A 25,161-nucleotide genomic window follows, 5' to 3' on the forward strand; every position below is an offset into this window, starting at 1 on the left:
GGGTCTTGCCCTTGTTCAGCGTTTAGAGGTCCTTCTTGGGACCTGGGTCAAATTTAGTAGGATCTCCTTCAATGCCCATAGGTATTGGATGGCGGGGATCCAAACTCTTTGACCCCCTCATAAGTTAACTACTATTAATACTATAACCCGGCTATTTAGGACTGTATCCCTGCTGACTCAGACTACTTAGCCGAGGGTAACGTCACCGCCAGAAGCGGGGCCTACCATAATTTGCATTAATAACTTAATTCATTATCTTTCAATAATCCGACCCTTTAGGATTGTATCCTTGCTGACTCAAACTACTGGGTTGAGGGTAACGTCGCCTTCAAAAGAGGGGCCTACTACAATAACTAAGATAATCTCTTAAACAAGTGCAAAAGTGCGAAAATAATCAAAGGTTATACTAATACACGTGTCGGATCCAAGTGATTCATCTTGTCTATCTGTTTTTATTTTATTTTTATTTTCAGCATTTTAGTTAGTTTTTATTTTTCTTAGTTTAAAACATTTTTCTAACCTTTTTGATTTGATTAGACGTTGAGGATAAACCGGTATTAAAAGCTCTTGTGTCCTTGGACGACCTCGGTATCTTACCAACACTATACTACGTCCACGATGGGTGCACTTGCCCATATGTGTGTTTAGTGTTAGTAAATATCGTGTTTTATAAATTTAAAACTTGGCTAAAAGTGTAAAAAGGGCTTAAATATATATCTAAAAACATATATACACTAACACGCATCAAGTTTTTGGCGCCGTTGCCGGGGACACAAGGATTTTAAGAAAGTTAGGAATCAACGGCCTAATCATATTTTTATTTTTCTTTAATTTTTTAGGATTTTTTTCTTAGATTTTTAGCTTCTGCAGAGCTCAGCACGGGGCCGTGCCTGGTCGGACACGGGCCGTGCTCAGCAAAGTTACTGGCAGTTTTTGTTTTTCAAGTTACAGAAGGCTGACCACGGGGCCGTGCCGGTGCAACACGGGGCCGTGTCCAACTTCCAGTAACTGGGATCTGGAAAACAATCACTGTATTTCCGACCACGGGGCCGTGTTCGCTCAACACGGGGCCGTGGTGAACCTTCTGACCGACATTCTTTTTTGTTTTTATTGCAGGACTTGGAACCCGACACCAACCTCGCGTAGTGTATGAGCTCCAGTTCCAATAAAGACATAAAGGAACCATTAGAAGAACCCGAACGCTTTCTCAGAAAAAGGTTAAAAGCCAAAAACCAAGAGAAGGTTTCGGGTGATCCACCCCCAATGGCGGACCAACGTACCCTCATGGATTATTTACGACCCACCGTAGGTAATCTAGGCGCCGCTATCAATGCCCCGAATGTCGAAGCCAATAACTTCGAACTTCGACCGCACTTGATACAAATGCTCCAAAACTCCGCAACCTTTCACGGGCTTGCGGACGAGGATCCCCATCTACATATAACTAATTTCTTAGAAATATGTGATACCTTTCGGATCAATGGGGCATCAAACGACGCCATCCGCCTCCGTATGTTTCCATTCTCACTGAAAGACCGAGCGAAAGCTTGGCTCAACACCCTCCCAGCTGGATCGGTAAACACCTGGGATGAACTAGCCCAAAAATTTCTATATAAGTATTTCCCTCCTTCTAAAACTGCTAAATTAATGGCTGAAATTAATACATACTCACAAGAGGACGGGGAATCCTTATATGAAACTTGGGAAAGGTTCAAGGAGCTATTACGCAAGTGCCCCCATCACGGCCTCGCAATATGGCAACAAGTATCCACTTTCTACAATGGATTGTTGCCACATACTAGGCAGACACTTGATTCTAGCTCCGGGGGACTTTTAGGTAATCGACGCCCACACGAAATATATAATCAAATTGAGGAAATTGCTCAAACCAATTTTCAATGGCACACTCCCCGGGGAAATAAGTCTATCGCCCCGGGCGCCCATAAGGTCGACGAAAGCACCTCTTTACAAGCCCAAATCGAGGCCCTTTCTTCAAAAATAAAAAAATTAGAAATGACAAAAACAGTCTCGGTTATGGCTTGTGAGGGGTGTGGTGGGTCACATGAAAATTGGAGTTGCATGAAAGAAACGGACGATCAACAAGAAATGGTAAACTACATTGATAATAGACCTAGGCCGTCGGGTCCTCCAACGGGAACCTACAACCAAGGATGGCGAAACCACCCAAACCTTGGTTGGAGGGAAACCGGCAATAGTAGAAACCAACAAACCCAACGAACAAACTTTCAGCAATCAAGAAATGAGTCACAAAATTTCACTCAACAACAAGGTGGAAGAGAAAGGCTCGAAGATACTATATCTCGCCTCGTCTCCGACACTGATAAGAAAAAACTCGGAAAGATTTCTACAATTAGAATCTAATTTTAGGAATCAACAAGCTAGCATTCAAAACATAGAAAAACAAATAAATCAACTAGCACAAAATTTTTCCGAGAGACCGCAAGGCGCATTACCTAGCAATACCGAAACAAACCCAAAGGCGCAAGTTCACCTCATCACACTACGAAACCGCACCGTAGGGCCTGCAGAAGTACCTCCAGCAGCGGAAGAAACAACGCCAACACATCCGCAGGAAAAGAACTCTCCCCCATCACCAGAGCCTATCAAGGCTCCTCGAGTTCCGTACCCCGGTAGGTTAATTCGTCAAAAGACCAATGAGCAATTCGCAAAATTCGAAAGTTTGCTAAAACAATTGCATGTCAATATTCCTTTTATCGAAGTCCTAACCCAAATGCCCAAATACTCTAAATTTATGAGGGACTTCCTTACACATAAAAAGAAAATTGAAAATTTGCAATTAGTTAATTTAGGCGAAGAATGCTCTGCCCTCGTACTCAATAAACTACCCCAAAAGAAGATCGATCCCGGAAGTTTCACGATTCCATGCTCAATAGGGGAATCACCCGTTCGCAATGCCTTGGCCGACTTAGGGGCTAGCATTAACCTCATGCCCTCATCAATGTTCAAAAGGCTTGGCTTGGGAACCACGAGCCCTACAAAAATAAGCATACAACTCGCTGACCGATCAGTCAAATTCCCACAAGGTGTCATCGAAAATGTCTTGGTAAGGGTAAGCAAATTCGTTTATCCCGTTGACTTTGTCATACTCGACATGGAGGAAGACACCGAGGTCCCCCTTATCCTAGGGAGACCCTTCCTTGCCACAGCACAAGCAGTGGTAGACATGAATGAAGGGACACTGACTTTGAGGTATGGGGACGATGAGGTGAAGTTCGGAGTTGGGAAGAGAATAGAGGACGACGACCCGGTCAACTACATGAAGGTTATTGACTCGAGCTTGGATGCCGCTCTCCGACGGTGTAACTTGGGAAGCAAGGCACTCCACTCTGAAGACATATGACCGGGAATGGGTCTAGCCAAGGACCCTTATAAACGTGGCGCACCACGGAGGCATTCCGCGGAACTATCCTTAGTTTAGTTTAATCTTTTAGTTTTTGCAGAATAAAACACACTCATGGTGGTAATGGATGAAAAAGGGAACGAGAAAAAATGGAACCATGCATGAAGAACAGAGCAACCCGACAAAAATCTCCATCACAGAAGGCTTAACACGGGCCGTGCCCAACCAACACGGCCCCGTGCTGAACCCCTGCAGAAAAATCACCCAGTTCAGGTAACTGGACACGGGCCGTGTTCAGCGGACACGCCCCCGTGTCCAGGCTTCTGTTTCAATTCTAAAATTTTTGTTACTGGCACTTGACCACGGGGCCGTGCCCGGTGAACACGGGGCCGTGTCCAGAGTGCCAGTAACATAAATATTTGTTTTTAGCACACTTTTATACATTTTAATCAACCAAAAATATTGTTTTTGGACACATTGAGGACAATGTGTAATTTAAGTGTGGGGGGGATGCTAAAACCTTGAAATTTTGCAAAATCCTAAACACAAGCCTTACACAAAACTCTATTGGAACCGCTAAACACCCCAAATTTTTTCAAAAACCTTTTTCATTTTTTTTATTTACTTGTCTTAGTTTAAGTTGGGAAGAACAAGTTCTAAAAAGGTTATATTTTTACAAGTTTACAACCGATAGCGTCGTGATAAAAAAGGAACCAACATAAGAAAATTATGAAACGGCATAACAAGTCTAGTTTAAAATTCGATTATATATGCTTGGTCACATTTAAAAACCCATTCCCACAAAAGTGAGTTTTGAGCCTTTATTGAGCATAAAAATACACATATTTAGATTAAATGCTCATTTTTCGTTTCTTGTGTGAATAGCCGCTCGGTCCTTACAAATCTAGAACTTGCCACAACGATACATTCCCAGTCCTTACCAACTTAAACCCAAGTAAGTAAATGATGGAGGCATTAGGACTAACTATTTTTCTTTCAAAACCATTATTTTTCATTTTTTTTTACCTACCCAAAATCCCCCTAGATAGCCCCTTTGAGCCTAAACCTTTCATTTCATTACCCCAAAAACCATTTTTACCCACCAAAAACCTTTTTCATTTTTTTCACCCTTTATTTTAGTAACAAGCTCGGTTTTTCGTCAACTTGCCCTTTCATGTGACATCAAAAAAAAAAAAAAAAAATCTTATTTGAAGTCAAAAACAAACAAAAGCTACAAAAGCTTGTTTGGAGAAATACTTCAAAAATAATAAGTCACTAAAAACAAAGTATTTTACGAAAACCGACACTTGTTACGATTTTTCGCCCTTTTAACTAACCACTAACCAACCACCCACCTTTAAACCCAAACCTTCACCCCAAAAGTCCTCTTGATATTTACAAAGGTAAAAAGTTAAAAAGGAAGAGGATTGATTGCTTGGCAAGCCTATGGAAGACGTAAGTTCCGTGCCGCTCTCGAGTGATTCACTTAAATATACACCTTCGGCCGAGTGTTGAGTGATCTCCCGTGAGGTATGTGAACTTGTATATAAATGGAATTTTAATAAGGCATGTTATGCCCAAATAAGTAGTTTATCTTGTGAAAAGTTCAAAATAAATCATAACGAATAGGATTGTAAATAACTAAAAATAAAACCTATAAAAACCTTGGATTCCCGACACTCTAGGACAAGCTAAAAAAAACTTCTCTTCTACCTATTCCATTTGGGAGTGTAAGCCACATTTAAAGAGTTTTGCTTGAGGACAAGCAAAAGTTCAAGTGTGGGGGTATTTGATGTGTGTAAAATGCAACATATAAAACACATCAATTAAGGCATAAAACTAACCCTTTTTAAGTACTAATGTTGGAAAAAGAGTGTTTTTGTCTTCCTTTTGTATTTTCAGGATGAAATGAGCTCAAAATCACAAAAGAAGCAAAAAGACCACTAATTCTACCATAAATACAAGAAAAGGAACAAAAGTAGACTGCCCGGACCCTCAACGGCACCTCCCAAAGCAAAAAAGGAAGAAACAGAGTCTGAACACGCCCCGTGTCCAGCGAACACGGGGGCGTGCCCAGGAAGCAGCAGAAAAGACAAACCAGTAGAAGCTTCCATTGCCCACCACGGGGCCGTGTCAAGCGAGCACGGGGGCGTGGTGAAATTACAGCAGGCGCATTAATTGTAATTCGCAATTACAATTAATGAGGAGAGAGAGTGTCAGGCGGACACGGGGCCGTGTCCAGCCTTCTGTTCAGCCTATAAATAGAGGAGCTTGGCTTCATTCTCTCTCATCCCTTGGCACACCACCTCTCTCACACCTCATCCACCACCCACCACCACCATAACACCATCATCCACCACCATCATCCACCACCATCATCCATTGTCCATCGTAGAGTGTGTGAGTCGTCTCGGGATCCAAGATTGATCGTAAGAGTTCTTGACAATCAAGGCCATGTTTGCCTAAGTCTCTTACATCACTTGGTGAAGACAAGTGTTTAGTATAATACTTTTTATTTTTAATCTTTTGCACTTTTTATTTGGTTTTGTATTAATGACTTTAATAACTAGTTACTTATGTTGAAGGTGATCTTTCCTTATCGTTTGTCCGTGGTGTCTTGGCGTTATTTTACTGTCTATATAAAATAAAAGATTTTCACCATTCATATCTCCACGGTCTATATGGAGGTATGTTGGCTACCTGGTCGGGGGTTAAGGGAACGGTTTGGTAAGGGTCTTGCCCTTGTTCAGCGTTTAGAGGTCCTGCTTGGGACCTGGGTCAAATTTAGTAGGATCTCCTTCAATGCCCATAGGTATTGGATGGCGGGGATCCAAACTCTTTGACCCCCTCATAAGTTAACTACTATTAATACTATAACCCGGCTATTTAGGACTGTATCCCTGCTGACTCAGACTACTTAGCCGAGGGTAACGTCACCGCCAGAAGCGGGGCCTACCATAATTTGCATTAATAACTTAATTCATTATCTTTCAATAATCCGACCCTTTAGGATTGTATCCTTGCTGACTCAAACTACTGGGTTGAGGGTAACGTCGCCTTCAAAAGAGGGGCCTACTACAATAACTAAGATAATCTCTTAAACAAGTGCAAAAGTGCGAAAATAATCAAAGGTTATACTAATACACGTGTCGGATCCAAGTGATTCATCTTGTCTATCTGTTTTTATTTTATTTTTATTTTCAGCATTTTAGTTAGTTTTTATTTTTCTTAGTTTAAAACATTTTTCTAACCTTTTTGATTTGATTAGACGTTGAGGATAAACCGGTATTAAAAGCTCTTGTGTCCTTGGACGACCTCGGTATCTTACCAACACTATACTACGTCCACGATGGGTGCACTTGCCCATATGTGTGTTTAGTGTTAGTAAATATCGTGTTTTATAAATTTAAAACTTGGCTAAAAGTGTAAAAAGGGCTTAAATATATATCTAAAAACATATATACACTAACACGCATCACTCTTGATTTCACGAAGTTTATCTTCCTAACCTTTTTCTTGTTTTCGCCCTGTTTGCCTTTTCCATTCTCTTGGGCGGCATGATTTTGTTCACGGGAATCATCAACCTTTGCTTTCAACTTATGAAGATATGGACAATTTCGAATTATATGTCCAATTGTACCACATTCAAAACATGATCTTCGTTCAACAATCCCCGAAGTATCATGTGATCGTCTTGCCGATGATGAACTTTGTGATCCCGAGGTACTAGGTTTTGAACAGTCTGGTTCATTTCTTTTCAACACTGTTGCTTGTTTAACAAAATCTAAGTTAGATTTGTTCTCAAAAGTTTTAATTTTGTCCGTTCCCTTAGATTTCACAAAGTTCACATTCTTGTTTTTCTTTTGGGTCTGTTTCTTCTGACCCTGAGTCGCTGATTTTCCTTTAGGTTTGGTATGATTTGGCTGCCTTTTCTCTGTTGGTAATTTATGATTGCCATATTGTTTTCGAATTTCGGCCTTTGGAATAGGAGGACACTGTGTAACTGTAACATGTGGTCCTGTCTTTCCCAAAAACTTACTTGTCGAATTTTCAAAGACTTTACTTATTAAAGATTGATTAACATTCTTAATAGGAAAATCTTTGTCAGAGTAGATTTTATCATCACCAACAAGAGTGTACAGCAAATTCACACTCTCCGACTCTTCTGCAGATGAGGACTTGATTGCAACAGTCTTAGCGGGTTTTGCAGGAGGATCACAGAGAATATGATTCTCAAGAGGTATGTCCTCTTCTTTGATTTCCGCATCAGACTTTGCTACATTAGTATCATCGGATTCATCATCAGAAGAATCAGCATCCTCAATGATATCTGGAGGATCCTGATTCAGTTCAGTAGAAGACTCACACGTATCTGCTGATACATCTGAATCTGATGATACTTCTTTCTTGTATCCGAGTCCTGTAGCAAATTCCTTCACATCTAGAGGAACAGATGGTTCAAAGAAAGTTCTATCTTCCTCGTCAGGCATTGCATCATAATTGTGTCTCACTGGTGGTGGACATTTCTTGTAGCCTATGCATGTGACATCCCGCTTTTCTTTCTGAACGTCAATGATGTGATCCAACACATAGCTAGAGCTCAAATAACTGTCTAGCTTAAGCTGGATCGCCTCACTTTCGGTTTTCACACAAGCCATCTCCTTTTGCATTATCTCAAGGCGAGATATATACAAATTAATATCAGTTTGTTTTCTGGAAACCATTTTTGTTAACTCGGTTTTATCTTTCTTTAATTTCTCAATTACCGACTTAAAATCCTTTTCATGGTTTTCATAAAACATGTTGGCTTCAGTGCACTTAGAAAGATCCACGGTTAGCTTCTGGTTGTGGATGAATGTCACATCATACTTCTCTTGCAAAGCCTCGTGTTTGCTTTGCAAGTCACACCACTTGGCATTCAAAGAAGCATGTTTGTCTTGCAAGTCAAACAAACTAGCTTGTAAAGCATCATGTTTGCCTTGCAACTCAGACATGTTTTCTTCTAACTCAGCACACTTAACAGTCAAACTATCACAATTATCACAATTAATAGCAGTGGGTTCATCGACACATACCTGACTTGATGAACTGTCGACATTCACCATAAAGGCTGAATGGAGAGAAGACGAAGAATAAGCAGCCTGATCCACCAAAATAGGTCTTCTGTTCGTTCCTGCTGCAGCTTCCTCCAAAAGCTCATCAATATCTGCATCAGCCGACGCACTAGATGTCTCACCCACATGATCATCGCCTGAACTTGAGGATTCTTCATCTGAACTCCTGCTATAACCCGAAGAGTCTTCATCCTCAGAAGATTCACCACCATTGGCGGAAGATTCTCCACCACTGGCGTGAGTTAACTCCTTCACAACTTCAGCAAAACATGTTGTTCTATCTGGAGCATCACCACTCAACTGAATTGACCAATCGCAACCTTCATCTACCTGAACCACAAGAGCCTGGTTGGCATTTGATGATCCCGCTTGGCTTTGGTTGTTGACCGGTATCAACATGCGCTCAGTGTTCCTGTTCTGGTCCTGCTGGTTGCCTTGATTTCTGAAGGGATTCTGGTTCCCATGCTGTGCTGGCCTTGTACATTCCCTTTTGAAGTGACCCCGTTCACCACAGTTGAAGCACTTCACTGCTTGTTTATCAAACCCATACTTGGTGTCTTTCTTGCTTTCCAAGCTGGTTCTGCCAGTTCTCTCCATGAAATCCTTTTTGTCTTTTTGTTCTCGGCGAAACAAGGAAGTAATATGGTCTTTTTGTGGGCCTTTGATCTTGACGAAACAAATAGTCAATTCCTTTTGGGCTTGAAGCTCGGCGAAACAGGCCTACTCACACAACAAGCCCAAATAGTCACTAAACAAATTAAGAACCCAAGAGTCAACGAAATGGAACTCCCACAAGGTAATTTGGCGAAACAGAAGTTACTAGGCCCACAGGTTGACGAAATGGAATTACTTTCACCAAATTGATATTTTGACGAAACACAATTTTGTTTCGTCAATTATCCTATTTCATCAACTATTTTGTTTCGACAAGATCAGTTTCGTCGAAAAAGCTGCAGTGGGTTGGTAAACTTTTCAACCCTTATCCTGACACACAGACACTACTTTCAGCTCAAAGTATGTTTGTTTCACCAACTGAGTATGGATTCTAATATTTTAATCAAATACCAGTTTCCAACACACAAACACTTTCAAGTTTCAATTATCAAGATCAAAAAGTGTAATATTTTGAAGAACAATTTGAATGTCGCAAGAACACACTGAATTTTCCGGTAAAACTATGAGTTTTCCGGTGACCCGAAACTATCCGAAAACGGGATTTTGCTAAAATGTTTAATAAAAACCAAAAACTAACATGTGAGCATGAACAATAACAAGGTTTTTAACAAAACATAAAGCAAAAACACAAGATATTTGAAGATATGACCAGATTTTTCAAGAAAAATAAGAACTTCAAACACCCGGAAAACACCCGAAAACACTCGGTTTTAACAAGGAGAAGAGCCAAAGCTCTGATACCACTTGTAGGTCCGGCTAGGAGGATCTAGTCGCCTAATCCTTGTGTACGAACCAACTCGGTTGTGCGGAATCCAACCGGAAAGGCAAACCGAGATAGAACACGCAAAAAACACGACACGCAATATTCATCGATTAACACCTCTGTATTAATACGAATGAAAGGTTCGGTTACAAGCTCAATGTTTACAGATGTATTCTATAAACTCTCTCAAACTCTCGTGTGTGTGTATTTGCTCTCTGTGTGCTCTCTGTGTTCTCTCACATTTCTTATCCACAGACAGACTATTTATAGTCACAGACACAACGAAACTGAACTGGCTTGGCGAAACACAGCTTGGCGAACCAGAACCTTGAGGAAACACATTAACAATTGACGAAATTGAATCATGTTTGACGAAACAGACTTGTTTCGCCAAGATCCATCTGTTTCGCCAAACTTGGGCTTGGGCCCAAGAGATGTTTCGCCAAAGATGAAGCCCATGACTTGTTTCTATTGATCCGCTAACTGTTTAAGCCCAAAGCACTTGATTGTTGTTCTTTATTCAGCCCAAGGACTAATTCAAGTCCTTTTAGGCATCTTGGCCCGCTTGTAGTCTTCAAACACACGACGGAGGAATGTCGTAATTCAAGCCGAGTCGCGTCGAGTCGAGTCACGTCCACATCATGTATCAACACACTTGCTTGCCTTTGTTTCGTTTTCCTTTTCCTTTAGGCGGTTGGGTTTCGGGAACAATCTCCACATCGTCTTCGGGTTCGGGTTGGGTCGGGATCGGTTGAGGTTGAACGGGTGGTGTGGGGATCGGTTGAGGTTGAACGGGTGGCAAAATATAAGCACCCCGCATCATCATTTGTTGAAGGGCTTGATTTTGGGAGAATTGAGCGAATTGGTTTGGCGAGTGTTGGAATGAAGCAAACGCATTTGATGAATATTGCGAGAATTGGTTCGGTTAACGTCGGATAATATCCCGGAACCGAGAAAACATTAGGTTGGGTCGAATTGTTGGGATTGTTCGGGTTGTTCGGGTTGTCCGGGTTGTTGAAGGGATCCATGAAAGAGTGTAAGAAGGTTTATAATAGTGGAAGAAGGTTTATAATAGTGGAAGAAGGTTTATAAAAATTATGTGAGAGAGAGATGAAATTGAGGGGTTAATTTTGTGGTTGAAAGTGAAAATTGAATGTAAATATATATATTTTTTAAATATGACCGTTTGTTTTTTCTCAAAAAATGGAATTTTTGTTTTTTTTTTATTAACGGTCACCTTCATAAATGCGGGCCCACTTTTTGGACCGTCTCAAACGGCGACAAAGCGACGGAGAAGCCGGGACGGGGGGGGGGGGGGGGCACGGTGTTGACACCGGCGCCGGTCCAAGACGGATGGGGGACGAACCCCATACCATGTAGCCTAAGAACACGGCTTGTTACACGAAAAAAACTTTATATCGTGCGGTTTGTTCATAACTGAAATTTTAATCTACTACTTAAAGTGCACTTTTGATTACCGGATAGAGTGACAAAAAGGTTCTGGGATAATTCAGCTTTTGATTATATTAAAGTGAATGCCGAAGGAAGGTCAGGTGGTTTGTTATCAATATGGAACCCTAGAATTTTTAAAAAACACTCTGAAGTTGTAGGTCAAAATTTCATACTAATTAGAGGACGGATAATGGGGGAACAAGTGGATTTAACCGTTGTTAGTGTTTATGCTCCTACGACACAGAGCAGTAGAAGACAACTGTGGAACGAGTTACTGATGCTAAAACAATCAAGCCAAGGTCAATGGATCTTTTTAGGTGACTTCAACGAGGTACGTTTCCCCGAAGATCGGTTTAACTCGCAATTCGATGCTGGGGGTGCACTATGTTTTAACAATTTTATAAGGAACGCGGGGTTACAAGAATATAACATGGGCGAAAAGAAATACACTTTTATGTCAGGGGATGGGAAGAATCTGAGTAAAATAGATCGTGTTTTAGTATGTGACGAATTTATGACAAGATGGCCGGAAGCAAAGCTGATAGCATTAAACAGAGAAGTATCGGATCACAGCCCACTAGTGTTAATAACAGCCGCAAACAACTTCGGACCAATTCCGTTCCGAGTTTTTAATAATTGGTCGAAGGCTCCGGGTTACGACATTACAGTTAAAAAAGGGTTGGAAAAGAGATGTGAGTCCAAGTTTAAGGACGAAATTTTGGCAGTGAAGTTTAAAGCAATAAGAGACGAATTAAAAACATGGCGTAACCAAGAGAAAGCAAAAGAAGAGGAGCTGATGGCAGTAGCTACTGAAAATGTAGAAAAATTGGAGATGGAAGCGGAAAATAGGAGCCTTACGGAACAAGAGATAGAATCCTCGCAAAATCACAAAAGAATTATAAAAGAATGGCACAAGGTGAAGGCAAAAGATTTTATGCAGAAATCACGGATAAAGTGGATCGAGTTGGGGGATGAAAACACGAATTTTTTTCATGCAATAGTAAATAGTCATAAGGTACGAAACCGGGTTAACGGATTATGGATAGATGACGAATGGATATCAGATGCAAATGCTATAAAGGAGAAGTTTAGAGCAGCCTTTAAAGAAAAATTCGAAGAACCGGTATTGTCAAGACCAAGGATGGGAATGCAAGGGTTTAGTATATTAACAGAAGGAGAAAGAAATGGCCTCATAGAACACTTCAAAGAAGATGAAGTAAGGAATGCAATATGGGAATGTGGGGGAGATAAAGCTCCAGGACCTGACAGGATAACGTTCTCACTTATAAAAGATTATTGGGAGGAGCTGAAACCAGGTATAATGGACATGATGATGCAATTTTTCAACCATGGATCCATACACCACTCTTGCAGTTCATCCTTTATAGCACTCATCCCAAAGGTAACCGACCCAATGGTTTTTTCCGATTTCCGCCCCCATCTCTTTAGTGGGGGTAGTCAATAAAATTATATCAAAAGTTCTGGCAAATCGTTTGAAGAAAGTTATTAATAGTGTAGTTTCTAGCTCACAGTCAGCCTTTATATCAGGAAGGAACATAATAGATGGTCCGTTGATAATAAATGAAATTGTGGGTTGGGCAAAGAAAGTTAAAAAAGATATTTTTGTTTTTAAAGCGGACATTGAAAAGGCATATGATACGCTAAATTGGAAATTCCTAATTTCCATTTTATCGCATATGGGTTTTCCACCAAAATGGAAAAACTGGGTAATGGGAATTTTGTTCACTGGGAGGGGATCCATCCTTGTAAATGGGGCACCAACGGGTGAATTTCAATATAAAAGAGGGCTTAGGCAAGGAGACCCACTTTCCCCCTTCCTTTTTATTGTAGCGATGGAAGCGTTACATGTAATGCTGACAAAGGCTGAAACAGAAGGTATCTTCTCGGGAGTGAAACTAACGAGGGAGAACTTAGTTGTTACACACTTATTATTCGCGGATGACTCGATTTTCGTTGGCGAATGGGAGGGAGAAAGTATCAATAATTTGAAAAGGATTCTAAGATGCTACCACCTTGTTTCCGGTTTAAAAATAAATCTGAAAAAAAGTCAACTTTTCGGTGTCGGAGTGGGGGAGGATGAGGTTATAATGAAGGCGGAAGCTCTCGGCTTCAAACCGGGAAGGTTTCCGTTCACGTATTTGGGGCTAAAGGTCGGGGCAAATATGAACCGTGTTCATAATTGGAAGGAAGTTATTGATACCTTTAATAGAAGGTTATCGAATTGGAAAGCCAAATTATTGTCTTTTGCCGGACGTGTCGTATTGTTAAAAGCAGTCCTTGGAAGTTTACCGAACTATTACTTATCTTTATATAAATGCCCGTTGTCCGTTATAAAAGTATTAGAAGGGATTAGAAGGGAATTCCTATGGGGAGGGTGTAACTCGAACAAAAAAGATGAGGTGGGTCAAGTGGGAAAAAATTGTAGCGGCCAAAAAGTTTGGCGGTCTCGGTGTGGGTAGTATTAGAGACCTAAATTTGGCTTTACTCGTCAAATGGTGGCGGCGACTAAAAATGGAACCGCACCATTTATGGGTAAAAGTCATTCACGCCATCCATAAAAATAAGAGACGAATTACTATGGTTCCTCTGAAAAAAGATCAGACAGGTATATGGAAAACAATAGTAGAAACAAAGAAGGATTTGACCAAAAGAGGGGTGGATATTGAAAAAAGCCTTATAAGTAAAATTGGTATAGGCGACAAAACTTTATTTTGGGCAGACACGTGGTATGGAGACAAGCCTTTAAAGGAAAAATTCCCTCTCGTTTATCAACTCGCAAAGGAGAAAAGAGCAAAAGTTCAGGAAAGTTACACGAGACTTAACGGTGGAGTCTTATGGGATTGGGCATGGCATAGAACACCAAGTACGGATAATGAAAGACAACAAATGGAGGAATTGCTGGGAATACTGAATCAAGTGAGACTATCGGAAAAAAGCGACTATTGGATATGGAACGGGGAAGAGATTCAAGATTTCTCGGTAAAAGCGGTAAGAAGCACTTTGTCACGAAACATAAACTTAAATGAAACAGCGGATGAATTTTTCTGGAACAATTGGGCAACACAGAAGTGCAGTATGTTTGTATGGAGAGCAATAAAAGGCAAAATTCCGACAGCCACAAAACTAAGAGAAAGAGGAGTCCCGGTGCCGAGCGGAACGTGTAGAGTGTGTGGCAATGAAGAAGAAACACCGGACCACGTCCTTGTTAAATGCAAGGTAGTGGAGAACGTCTGGGAACAAGTAAACATGTGGGTTAAAGTGCATACGACAGTCAAACCTGACACACTTGGCGAGGTTTTCGGCCTGCTGAATGAATGTAACTGGACGAAGGCGAAGAAGAAAGCGGTACACGCAATTTTCCTGTTAACAACTTGGGTGATTTGGAAAAATAGAAATGAAAAAATATTCAGATCAAGAGTCGGTGAGATATACAGAATGATTGAAGAGATAAAGGAAGAATCGTATCATTGGATGAAACAAAGAACAAAGGTGCGTCTGGAATCATGGGAGAATTGGCTTTACTTTTCTTGGTAAATGAATCTGACCAAATGTAAATGATCTGCTACTGTGTTTTGTTTTCTTTCAAATTTGTCTGAGTTTTGTATATCTGGATATTATAGCTCCTTGCTATGATTCCAGTTTGGTTTTGAAGTTTGATTAATAAAAGGCTCCATCTTGCTATTCAAAAAAAAAAAAAACTTAAAGTGCACCTGATGATTGAATTTTATGTTTCTTTAATGTAGCGTGCAAAGATTTTAGGGAAAGGAAAAAAAAACAACATCGCAAATCAAGGTATTCAAGAAGTATTAATCATTCATTGCTTTATATTAATTACATGGAAATCGATTATAATATACACTAAAAGTACGTATGTCGGTTTCTACAGGGAAATATTATGGGTTTGTAAATTCGCCACAAAAGTTTGATGATTTGCAAAAGAGGCGTTATTCACATCCTCTTAAGCACAAGTTATAGGTGAGCAACCATCTATCTCCCCAGGTCTTCGTCTTCTACTAGCTCGTCAACTTCGATCACCACACCCCCCATCTCGCAACCTCCTTCGTCTTCTAGCAGCTTGCCTCTTAGCTTTGGTTCATTGCGTTGAGTACTACGATGGAATCTAATATTATTTTTCCCATTTCTAATCAAAGAATTAAATTTGGTTGCAAAAATGAAAAGTTGGTTACAAAGATCAGGTGAATGTGTAATGTTCATTTCTATTTTGTGGCAGTTTACCTAACTAGAATTATAAATCTAAAAAGGCCACCAGAAACTTGCAATTTAGCTAAACTTGATTACTTTTGACTCGTTTCGGAATTAAGATAATGTCTGTTTAGGTCGATCGAATACATGGTATTGATGATGTGTTTTTGTGAGAATAAATACTTTGTTGTTAACTATGTATAATTGCTACAGAGAGTTATCTCTTATTTTGTTTGTTTTTAGCATAACTTAAAGTTAGAGCCTTGGTGGTGGGTGTATGTTTTGCTATGTTCAAGAAGACAAACAGGTATTAGTAATCCATGATGGCTACCCATATAAGCCGTTGCTCCTCGAATTTTAATTACCCGAACGTAGAGTATTAAACATAAGTAAGGTATAATACACCAACCGTACGCTAGTTGGTACACTTACAAACATTCATAGTTTAAGATTCCAAGAAAGTAACTTAAAAAAAAAGTGGCAGTCCTTATGTTTTTTTCGTAAACAAGAAGAACTGCATTTTGATCACCAACTAGATGGTTTAGTTGGTAATACAAAAGTTTCATATAAATACATGTATCGAATTGCAGTTCTTAAAACACTATCTAGAACATTTAAACTATTTTTATGTATCAGGTTTATTAACTTTGCTTTCAAAGTGTCCCGATATCAAACACATATTTTGATGGTTAAATAGAATTATTTAAAAAAATGTTGATTATATCATAAGAACATGGGTAAAACATAAACCCTAATGATGTAAATTCAATCATGAACAATAAAATAAGAGGTGTGTACCTGATTAACCAGTCACCACACCAGAGAGGGAAGTAGACGTCATGTTCGTCAGATTGGTTTGGTTCCCCTTTAGGATGTATCTTCTTGATGGTAGTACCGAGTTCTTTAGGGTTGAAGAACTCGTAGTAATGGAGATAGAGGAGGGGCGATTTTAGTGTGATGTTATGAGGGTCTAACCCTAATCCCTCTCTAGTAATCTCCTTATATACACCCAAGGGGAAACCCAATTAGTTAATTAGGGTAATCTGGCCCATTAACAATTACCAACTAATTTATTATAGGTTTTAATATATTTTGATCCATATTATATAAATGATAATGATGGCTACTAGATTAAATATATAAATAAAATATTTAATCTTACATTCTCCCACTTAGCCGAATAATCATTTATCATGAGTATTAGATAAGTCTGATCAGAAGTTAATACTCATTTTAGCCTTAAACAAGTACTATAGCAGAGAAATACAGCCGTTGAATCATTATGCGACTCAGGACCCCCATTAGTCATGCTATAGCCTTAATTTAAAACCTAACAGTTATGATCAAAATAAGTAAGCCCTTTAACGTTTGATTTGTATTTATAGTTGTCTATATGTCATTACACCGGCAGAACATATGTAAGAGACATACAAAATCAAACTGATGAGGAATATTAAAAGTTAATCATTCATAGTACGATATGCAGTTGTACATAGTCATCAATAAACCCGTGATTATTATAAGCGCTTACATAATAGTTATGGGTGATAGACTTTTAGTTATAGGATCCTTAAGCATATCATGAATGCATTCGATACAAAGATTTAGTTTCCTCAATTCGTTCATAAACGAATAATTAATTGTGTATCGAAATTTAATGCAACACCTCTCGAACTGTTACTGTTCAAGGAGACATGGTAGCTGACTTTATCACAATAAGTCTTCAATATATTAATCACATGGAGTTAATAAACTTATGAGTCCACTGATAAATTTTCAACAACATTTAGTGACTATATTATGTCGTTATAACTTAGGTTGTTATTATCAGTTTATTATGACTCCTCCATAAGATAGGTTTTGTCTGCTGACATAAAGATATACCCGAAATTACATTTTGTCATCTTTGAATATTACAAAGTTAGAGTAATAAACCGGTTTTAATTCTCACTTCTTCTTTAAATTATAGTCTCTCGTTTCCTTTTATAGATATTTTAATACTCCATAAGATGCTTCACATTAATCTAGACATATCTAGTGTGTGGCAATGTGAGTAATATCTAAACGAGTATAAACTTAAACTTACGTAAGGCTTCTAATTAATGAAGCGTAAGAAATAATCTCATTTATCCTATTATCCTCTAAAGGAGAGCAGTACTGTTTGTTACATATGTAAGGACCAATTTAATGTTAAACTTATGGAACGGAAGTAATGTCCCATTTGGTCTATCTCAACATGTTATGATATCTATTATGTAAGAGATATCTCTGAGATCTATTATATCAAAGTTTGTGTTAACAATGCTTTGACTTATGTAACATATACCTGTCAAAAGAATATCATCTATATAGACAAGTTTAATTTAGTTGCTCCCACTCATCTTGAGGTAGGTACATTAATCCACTTGGTTGTTGATGAAAATAATTACGTTAAGATTTCATCACATTATGATGTTTGCATTAACCCATACATGGATTTTATTGGCTTATAGACAAACTGTTCTTTAACCTTAAGTTTAGAACTTTCAAGTTGTTTTATGAACATGTAAATATGTCAGCCAGTTGTTAGGGAAAGTTGTTTTAATGTTCATCTAATGTAGCTCAAAACTATTATAAGCTACTAGAACAGTGATGATCCTCAAAGAAATCTTTGATAATTTATCTCTTTCTAAGTATAACCTTTGACAATCAATCATGCTTCTTAGTGTCTTAACGTTTACATATTAGGATTTGGTTTAGTTATGAACACTCTTAGGTAATTCAATCAAATCCCAAACGTTATATGAACACATAAAATCAGTTTTACTAGAAAACAGTTTTATTCCAATCAGAAGATTGATTAACACTAATGGCTTAATTAGAAGAGATAGGATCGGTAAACTTTTCCAAAATCCATTTCAACTCCAAATTAGGGAGGTTATGTAATCATCAAAGTTAGTAGGTTTGTAAACCTAGATGACCTCCTGAGTTGATTATTGGGTTTGTTAGAAGTTTCAGTTTTATGGATTAGCTCTTGATTAGGTTTCTATCATTTTCAGGATTCTAAGTTTGTAAGAGTTGGTGCAGTATGGTGTACAAGAGGTGTAATCGGAGTTAAATTTAGAGTGAAATTTAATGACACTCTTCCCCCCGCCTCTTGTATTCCTTGCAAGTCATTATAAGGACTTTGACTGCTCCCACTTACCTAGAAATCTTTAGGAACTCAGCATGCTTAGGGTCAATATTTAACGACCAAACAAATTCTAATAGAGAAAACATATTAATGAATATATTAATGATGTTAGTCATTGTAGTTTCTCTTGTTGAGGATTATGTTATGTTAGACAAGATATCTAAGTGTGCCCACAATTAAGCAACAATGAAACTTTTGTAAAAGTAGCTGTAGATTTTGAAGGAGACAAGTTATGATAGAATAGTGTCAAGATGGAGCAGTGTCTTGTACAAGAGGTGTGTAAATTGAAGTAATATAAAGATTTCACTCCCCACCTCTTGCAACTATTGCAAGTTATTATTAAGACACTTAATGCTCCCACTGATCTTTAATATCTCTAGAATGCTACAAGAGAAGTTTCAATGAGCTACGTGACGTGGGAACCTATCACATATACGTTAGACTTTATTTGATTCCTTTAATGTCCAGATATCATGAGAAACTTTAGGGACATATTAAATAGAAATCTTATTAAGTACATATATGAATAGATTTCTTTTAAGACCGTGGGCCATACGCGACAAAATTTAGTTACAATTTGATAGTCTTTTAAATGATAAATGAATTATGTCTGAATGTTCCATTTGGAATAAGTTCCACGAATGTCAATGAATGACTTATGATGGACCCATACTTATTCCTTGAGCCAAGTGATATTTAGGGCTATAACGTCATGATTTAAAAAAAAACACTTAGAATGAGATTAGATAAGAAATCATCCTCATTAACCATGTCATGATTTCTCATGAATTTTGGTTATAATGGATGAAATTTGTAAGTCTCATTTTCCTTCTGTCAAATTTTTCATTTGCATGATGACAAAAGTTGTGAAAGTGTAAGGTATCATCTAGTTTTATCTTAATAATGTTTCAATCCAGGTATTTAGAACAAATAAGATGAGAGTTTAAGATAAGTGTGACTTTATGTTGACTATGCAAACCTCACAACCTTCATAACATTGCTTAATTATGATACTATATTCTGATTAATACTCAGAATATATGTACGGTATCGAAAAACGTTGTTAGAAGATTGCTTATTATTGTTTTTATAGCCTTAAGATTTAATCATGTCACTAACTCTCATGTTAGTTATTTGTTAACTTCTGGTAAGGAAACGTTTAAAACTAGAGTGAAGTAATCATGTGTTAATAGGAATATGATAATTAGTAGACTTAAATATCTTTAATAAGTGACTATCTAATTAATTCATCCAACTGTTCTTTAGAATAATGGATAGTCTCATTGCTTATGTTTAGTCTAATGACATAATTATGCAGTGAGATTTTCCTTTGAAGAAACTTAGAGTTGGGATTTTGTACTTGTATTTTGTCAATGGACCTTAGAACAATCCTCTTTTAAAGTTTAAGTGGTTGTAGGGTGAGTAACAATTTATTTTCCAGCTTCAAACATTTATTTCTCTGTACATATGTTGCTTACCAACACACTCATTATACTTTGGTATTGTTGAGTGTTATAGTTGATTTATAAGGCATCAAATTATACAAGTGAAAATCTTAATATGGAATGTACTGGAAAATGTACTTATTTCCATGCGTAAGCCTTTAACTTTATGGGTCATGGTCTTGTACATTATTATGTATTCACATATACCACTTAACTTTATAGTTTAGAATTTTAAAAGAAGGCATGCATCTTAGGAGTTCTAGTGATTATTCCATATATAAGAGATTAGCCTTAGGAAAGACTTAATCTGAAATAACTTTAGTGATAGCATTATGTTAGAGAGTTCTTGATTATCATAAGAGACATCATGGTCGATTTGTCCTGATCATCATGCTCTAATTTTTTTTTTTTTATAATCTTTATCAGAAGAGAGCAATAGGATTATCGTGTCTTAAGAAATAATCAAGGATTTAATTTAAGAGCTAATTCTAATAGAAACTTTAAATAAAGCAAACATTTTGGGTTTAGGAATTAGAGTGGATGAGATATATGTAGAAGTAAATTATAGTGAGTAAAATTATGGGTACTTAAAATAAGGCAGACGAAAAGATCATAAAATTAAGTAAGGATCATTATGTGAAGAGGTTGTGATATGTCTATTACTAACATCAAAATAATAGACTTAGTAAAGTCCTACTTAAACAAAGACAAATCAGCTTTGGCCAGAAGTGTAATCATTTAAGTATGTGTGCAAAGTAATCGTGACAAATCAGCTTTGGCCAGAAATGAGACAATCACTTTAGTTATGCACTTGTCAAGCATGCTAAACATAAATGAATTAAATCAGCTTTGGCCAGAATTAAGACATTTCACGTTTGTAATGCATACTTAACATAGCTTTTATAATACTTGAACAATAAATAGATGCATCAAATCAGCTTTGGCCAGAAGTGATACATCAGAAGCTCATTCAAGTTAAGCCATTTTGGTTTTGTAAAAGATTATTTGATCCTCATTAATTAACTAAGTAATTACAAAAACCAATCATTTAATAGCAAACATTATTTGAGTTCATATCAAACAGCCTAAGGTAATGAGGTCTCGAGTGAGGTCTCGAGTTAGGTCTCGACTGAGTTTTGAGATCTCGAGTCAGTTATGAGGTCTCGAGTCGCAACCTTTGTCTCGAGTCGGAATAATGGTCTCGACTGCTGTGAATTATGAGATCTCGACTCCTTATGAGGTCTCGAGTCGAGACTTTTGCCTCGAGTTGTACAGATTTAAGCCCTTAGTCGAAACCTCAGTGGTCTCGAGTCGAAACCTTATGGTCTCGAGTCGAAATCGTTGTCTCGAGTTATAAAGATTTGAGAACACTTATGATTTCGAGTCGTGACCTTGTGGTCTCGAGTTGAGATCTTGGTCTCGGCTCGTTAAAATTTATTTCGAAACTTCTGTTACAGCTGATTAGTGTGATAAGTTTGAATCAGCTAATCTTAAGGGATTTTGATTATAATTTCAAAATATTTCTATCTATCCAAATTAATTATTCGATTAAAAATAATATATTATTCGAAACTTAGAGATAAAGTTATACAATTTTAGGAAATATAATCAAAATCTGATCTGATCTATCACAACAATTAGGTGATATCATAAGAACATAAATGATTAATAAAAAAAATGAATGAATCATTCAATGATATGAATTCGATCCAATTCACTGAGTTCAATATATATGCACATATTAAAATATAAATCAAGAAAAAGTAATTGACTTTAATTGTAAATTAATGAAGTGCACAGGAAACGATTTAATGAATTGATTATTGTTTCAAATATCAAAACCAACATCCACTAGAACCGTAAAGGGTCTGGCCGATTTCAATTAATTCCATAAAGCGATTTAGTGACCATCATGGATGAAAATAAATTTGATTGATTTTGAATTTTAAATAAATTAGCTAATCCTAAATCGCAAAACAAGAAAATTAACAATCTTTATGTTTCAGTTCCTTAATTGAATTGATGTAATCAACATATGCTCTGATACCACATGTTGATTATATCATAAGAACATGGGTAAAACATAAACCCTAATGATGTAAATTCAATCATAAACAATAAAATAAGAGGTGTGTACCTGATTAACCAGTCACCACACCAGAGAGGGAAGTAGACGTCATGTTCGTCAGATTGGTTTGGTTCCCCTTTAGGATGTATCTTCTTGATGGTAGTACCGAGTTCTTTAGGGTTGAAGAACTCGTAGTAATGGAGAGAGAGGAGGGGCGATTTTAGTGTGATGTTATGTGTGACAACTCGAGTTTTCACAGGTCTTTTCCCCGACACGTTACTTGTTGCAATCGTGCTTTTCGTAATGGTTTGTGTTGTAACTTTTATATTTGATGCTGTAACCTACTTGATGAATAGTTGAACTAATATGACGTAGTGTTGTTGATGAGCAATGAAAGAATTTATCACAATATAATAAGTAACCAATGTGATCTGTAATTATATTAACACTTGATCGGCCCACTAAGTTGATATTGTTAGCCAATTTCCTTTAGTGGAAATCATGATCTCTCTCATGCAAGTAACAATATAGGATTAACTTTGATTCACAATCATATGATTAAAGATTTTCGGCCATGTGAAGTATTATATCTCGTTCCTAGTGACATCCATGTGATTTGTATTGGTGACTCAAAATTGTCGGCCACCCACCTCTTAGTCAATGAGTGGCCATGTGCAAATTTTGGACTATCAAAGCAACAGACCATGAGCCCATGTGTAGATGTGGGTGCGGTCCAATGGTTGTGATTTAGAGGCTAGTCACATATTAATAAAGCAGTTGACTTGTCAACATTTGCCACAAATTAATCTCGATGAAACATGGCTGCCCGTCACCCCTATGCGATGAAACATTGAAGTTTCATGGATGCTTGGGCTGCCGGCCCAAGTTAAGCCCATGTGCGATTCGGTTGTTTATTTCTGGTGCTGCATTTATGTGCGGAAGTTACCTTTGGCAAACCCTAGTCTCCGCATCTCCTCTCCTCCTTAGAGATCATCGGCAATCATCATCATTCTTTAACCGTTCCAGTCCTTTATTCCGGTCACTACACTTCTCGGTTAGTTACACCATTGTTTAATCGATTACATAATTTCTTGGTGAACCAATTCATGTTTACATATATATAAATCTTGTTGATAAAAGATCAGTAAATCGTGAATTGTATGCTCGTATGTAAAAGATGTGATCTTGTTTTGTAATTGAGACCATATGAACGATTCTGTTATTCGATGAGTAAGGGTGGTTGACTACTATATGCTTATCAATATATTTTAGTATGATAATGGATAATCTCAATACCTTGCTAGATGTTTGATGGTTACGAAATTTCGGATCGTATGTAATTGGTTATTATGTGATTTAGATTGACTAATTGCTTAATCTTAACTTATTGTTGATGTTTTATTAGTGATTCCTGAATAATATGGAATAATGATATTGTGATTAATTGTTGCCTACTGTTACTCGATGATGGATATTAGATATGAATGAATTTTAGAATTAATGGTCATAGTGCATGAATTGTAGGATTTGATTAATAGGTTTTAACAATAGTTCAATGATGGGACTGCGATATGGTTATGGTTATATGTTGATAAAGGATAATGTTGCATAACATGAATTCATGACTTCACGGGTTCCTGGTGATAAATATATGTTTAGGATAAACAATTAATTGTTAGAATGATTGTAACAAATGTGGAAATTGAACTGTGATAGTATGTAATCGGTTGTGGGCTAAGGTAGTAATTTGGTAACATGCAATATTTGTTAGGCCTGATGTTGAAACTAGGCCGCACATGTTAATAAATCAAATTGGGTGAAAACTGGATTGGTCTACAAAAGGTTGTAAACACATGTTAGTGGAATGAGTCGCATGTAAAACAATTGGTAGGATGGGCCACGTAACAATCTGAACATACTCGAGCTGAGCCAGCAATGATTGGACCGAATGGTCTTGTAAACTCACATTAGTAAACAGAAGGTGTGGTGAACCAAATCATGTATGCTATGAAAAATAATTATATGAGCAGGATGTGAGTAGTTGCAATGTCGAGTAATGCTTGTGATTTAATGTGTGTAACAGTTTAGATGACATGAATTGATAAATGTTTTCGTGAGACATGGACAATGTTGATTGACTGAAACAACTTGCGTAACTTGTTTAATGCTAATGCACTGGTTGCGTAACATGTGAAGATATTGTATGACATAAGTGAAATTGGAATACTAAACTGAGTGTTCTGGTAAATCATGATAGGACGTGTTTGGTCAACTGTTAAACAAGTAAATAATCTTACCGAGCAAACTGAGGTGAGTTCACTGCACTTTTCTAAGCATGCGTCCCGGTGGTTGGGACATCTGGTAAACGTATCTGAAGGGAACACTGGGTAAACTGTTAATTCGGGATGTTGGTTATTGAACACAGTATAAATCATGTAAGACCCCGTACATCTACCGTGTTGCTGAAGAAGCAACGAGGTATTTAGTTGATAGCGCTATTAGGATTGGCACCCTCACACCGGGCCGAAAGGACGGGCGTGGACTAATTACCTGGACTTCATGACCAATGCCTAGTTAGAGGCATTGGGGTTGGGCATTCACATCGTGTATATATAAGACCCCTTACATCTATTCAAGGTTGTTTGATACCTTGGTAACATGACCAATGCCTAATTGGAGGCATTGGGGTTGGGCATTCACATCTAGTCGCCACATACGGTAATCGAGTTAATAACAACATCAAATCAAATTGTTGAACTATTATATACACGTAACTGGTAACTAACTCGGTAACAAAACTTTGAACTCACCAGCGTCGTCTGACACACTTGTCTGCATGCTTGCAGGTTTATTGAGTTGTATCTTG

At 37.8% G+C, this 25,161-nt stretch overlaps 1 protein-coding gene and 1 non-coding gene across 2 annotated transcripts; one reads left to right on the top strand and one right to left on the bottom strand.

Annotated features, from left to right (window-relative positions):
- Positions 1 to 1,641: 1,641 nt before the first annotated feature.
- LOC118484527 lies at positions 1,642 to 1,748 on the bottom strand. The gene has a single exon (XR_004873637.1). It is a non-coding gene; the product is annotated as a small nucleolar RNA R71 (small nucleolar RNA).
- Positions 1,749 to 13,984: 12,236 nt separating this feature from the next.
- On the top strand, positions 13,985 to 14,941 carry LOC110887857. The gene has a single exon (XM_022135422.1). It carries the CDS (start codon positions 13,985 to 13,987, stop codon positions 14,939 to 14,941), a length of 957 nt encoding a protein of 318 aa, XP_021991114.1.
- The last annotated feature ends 10,220 nt before the right edge of the window (positions 14,942 to 25,161 follow it).

This window comes from Helianthus annuus, chromosome 11 (assembly GCF_002127325.2).
Source record: "Helianthus annuus cultivar XRQ/B chromosome 11, HanXRQr2.0-SUNRISE, whole genome shotgun sequence".
Classification (NCBI taxonomy): domain Eukaryota; kingdom Viridiplantae; phylum Streptophyta; class Magnoliopsida; order Asterales; family Asteraceae; genus Helianthus; species Helianthus annuus.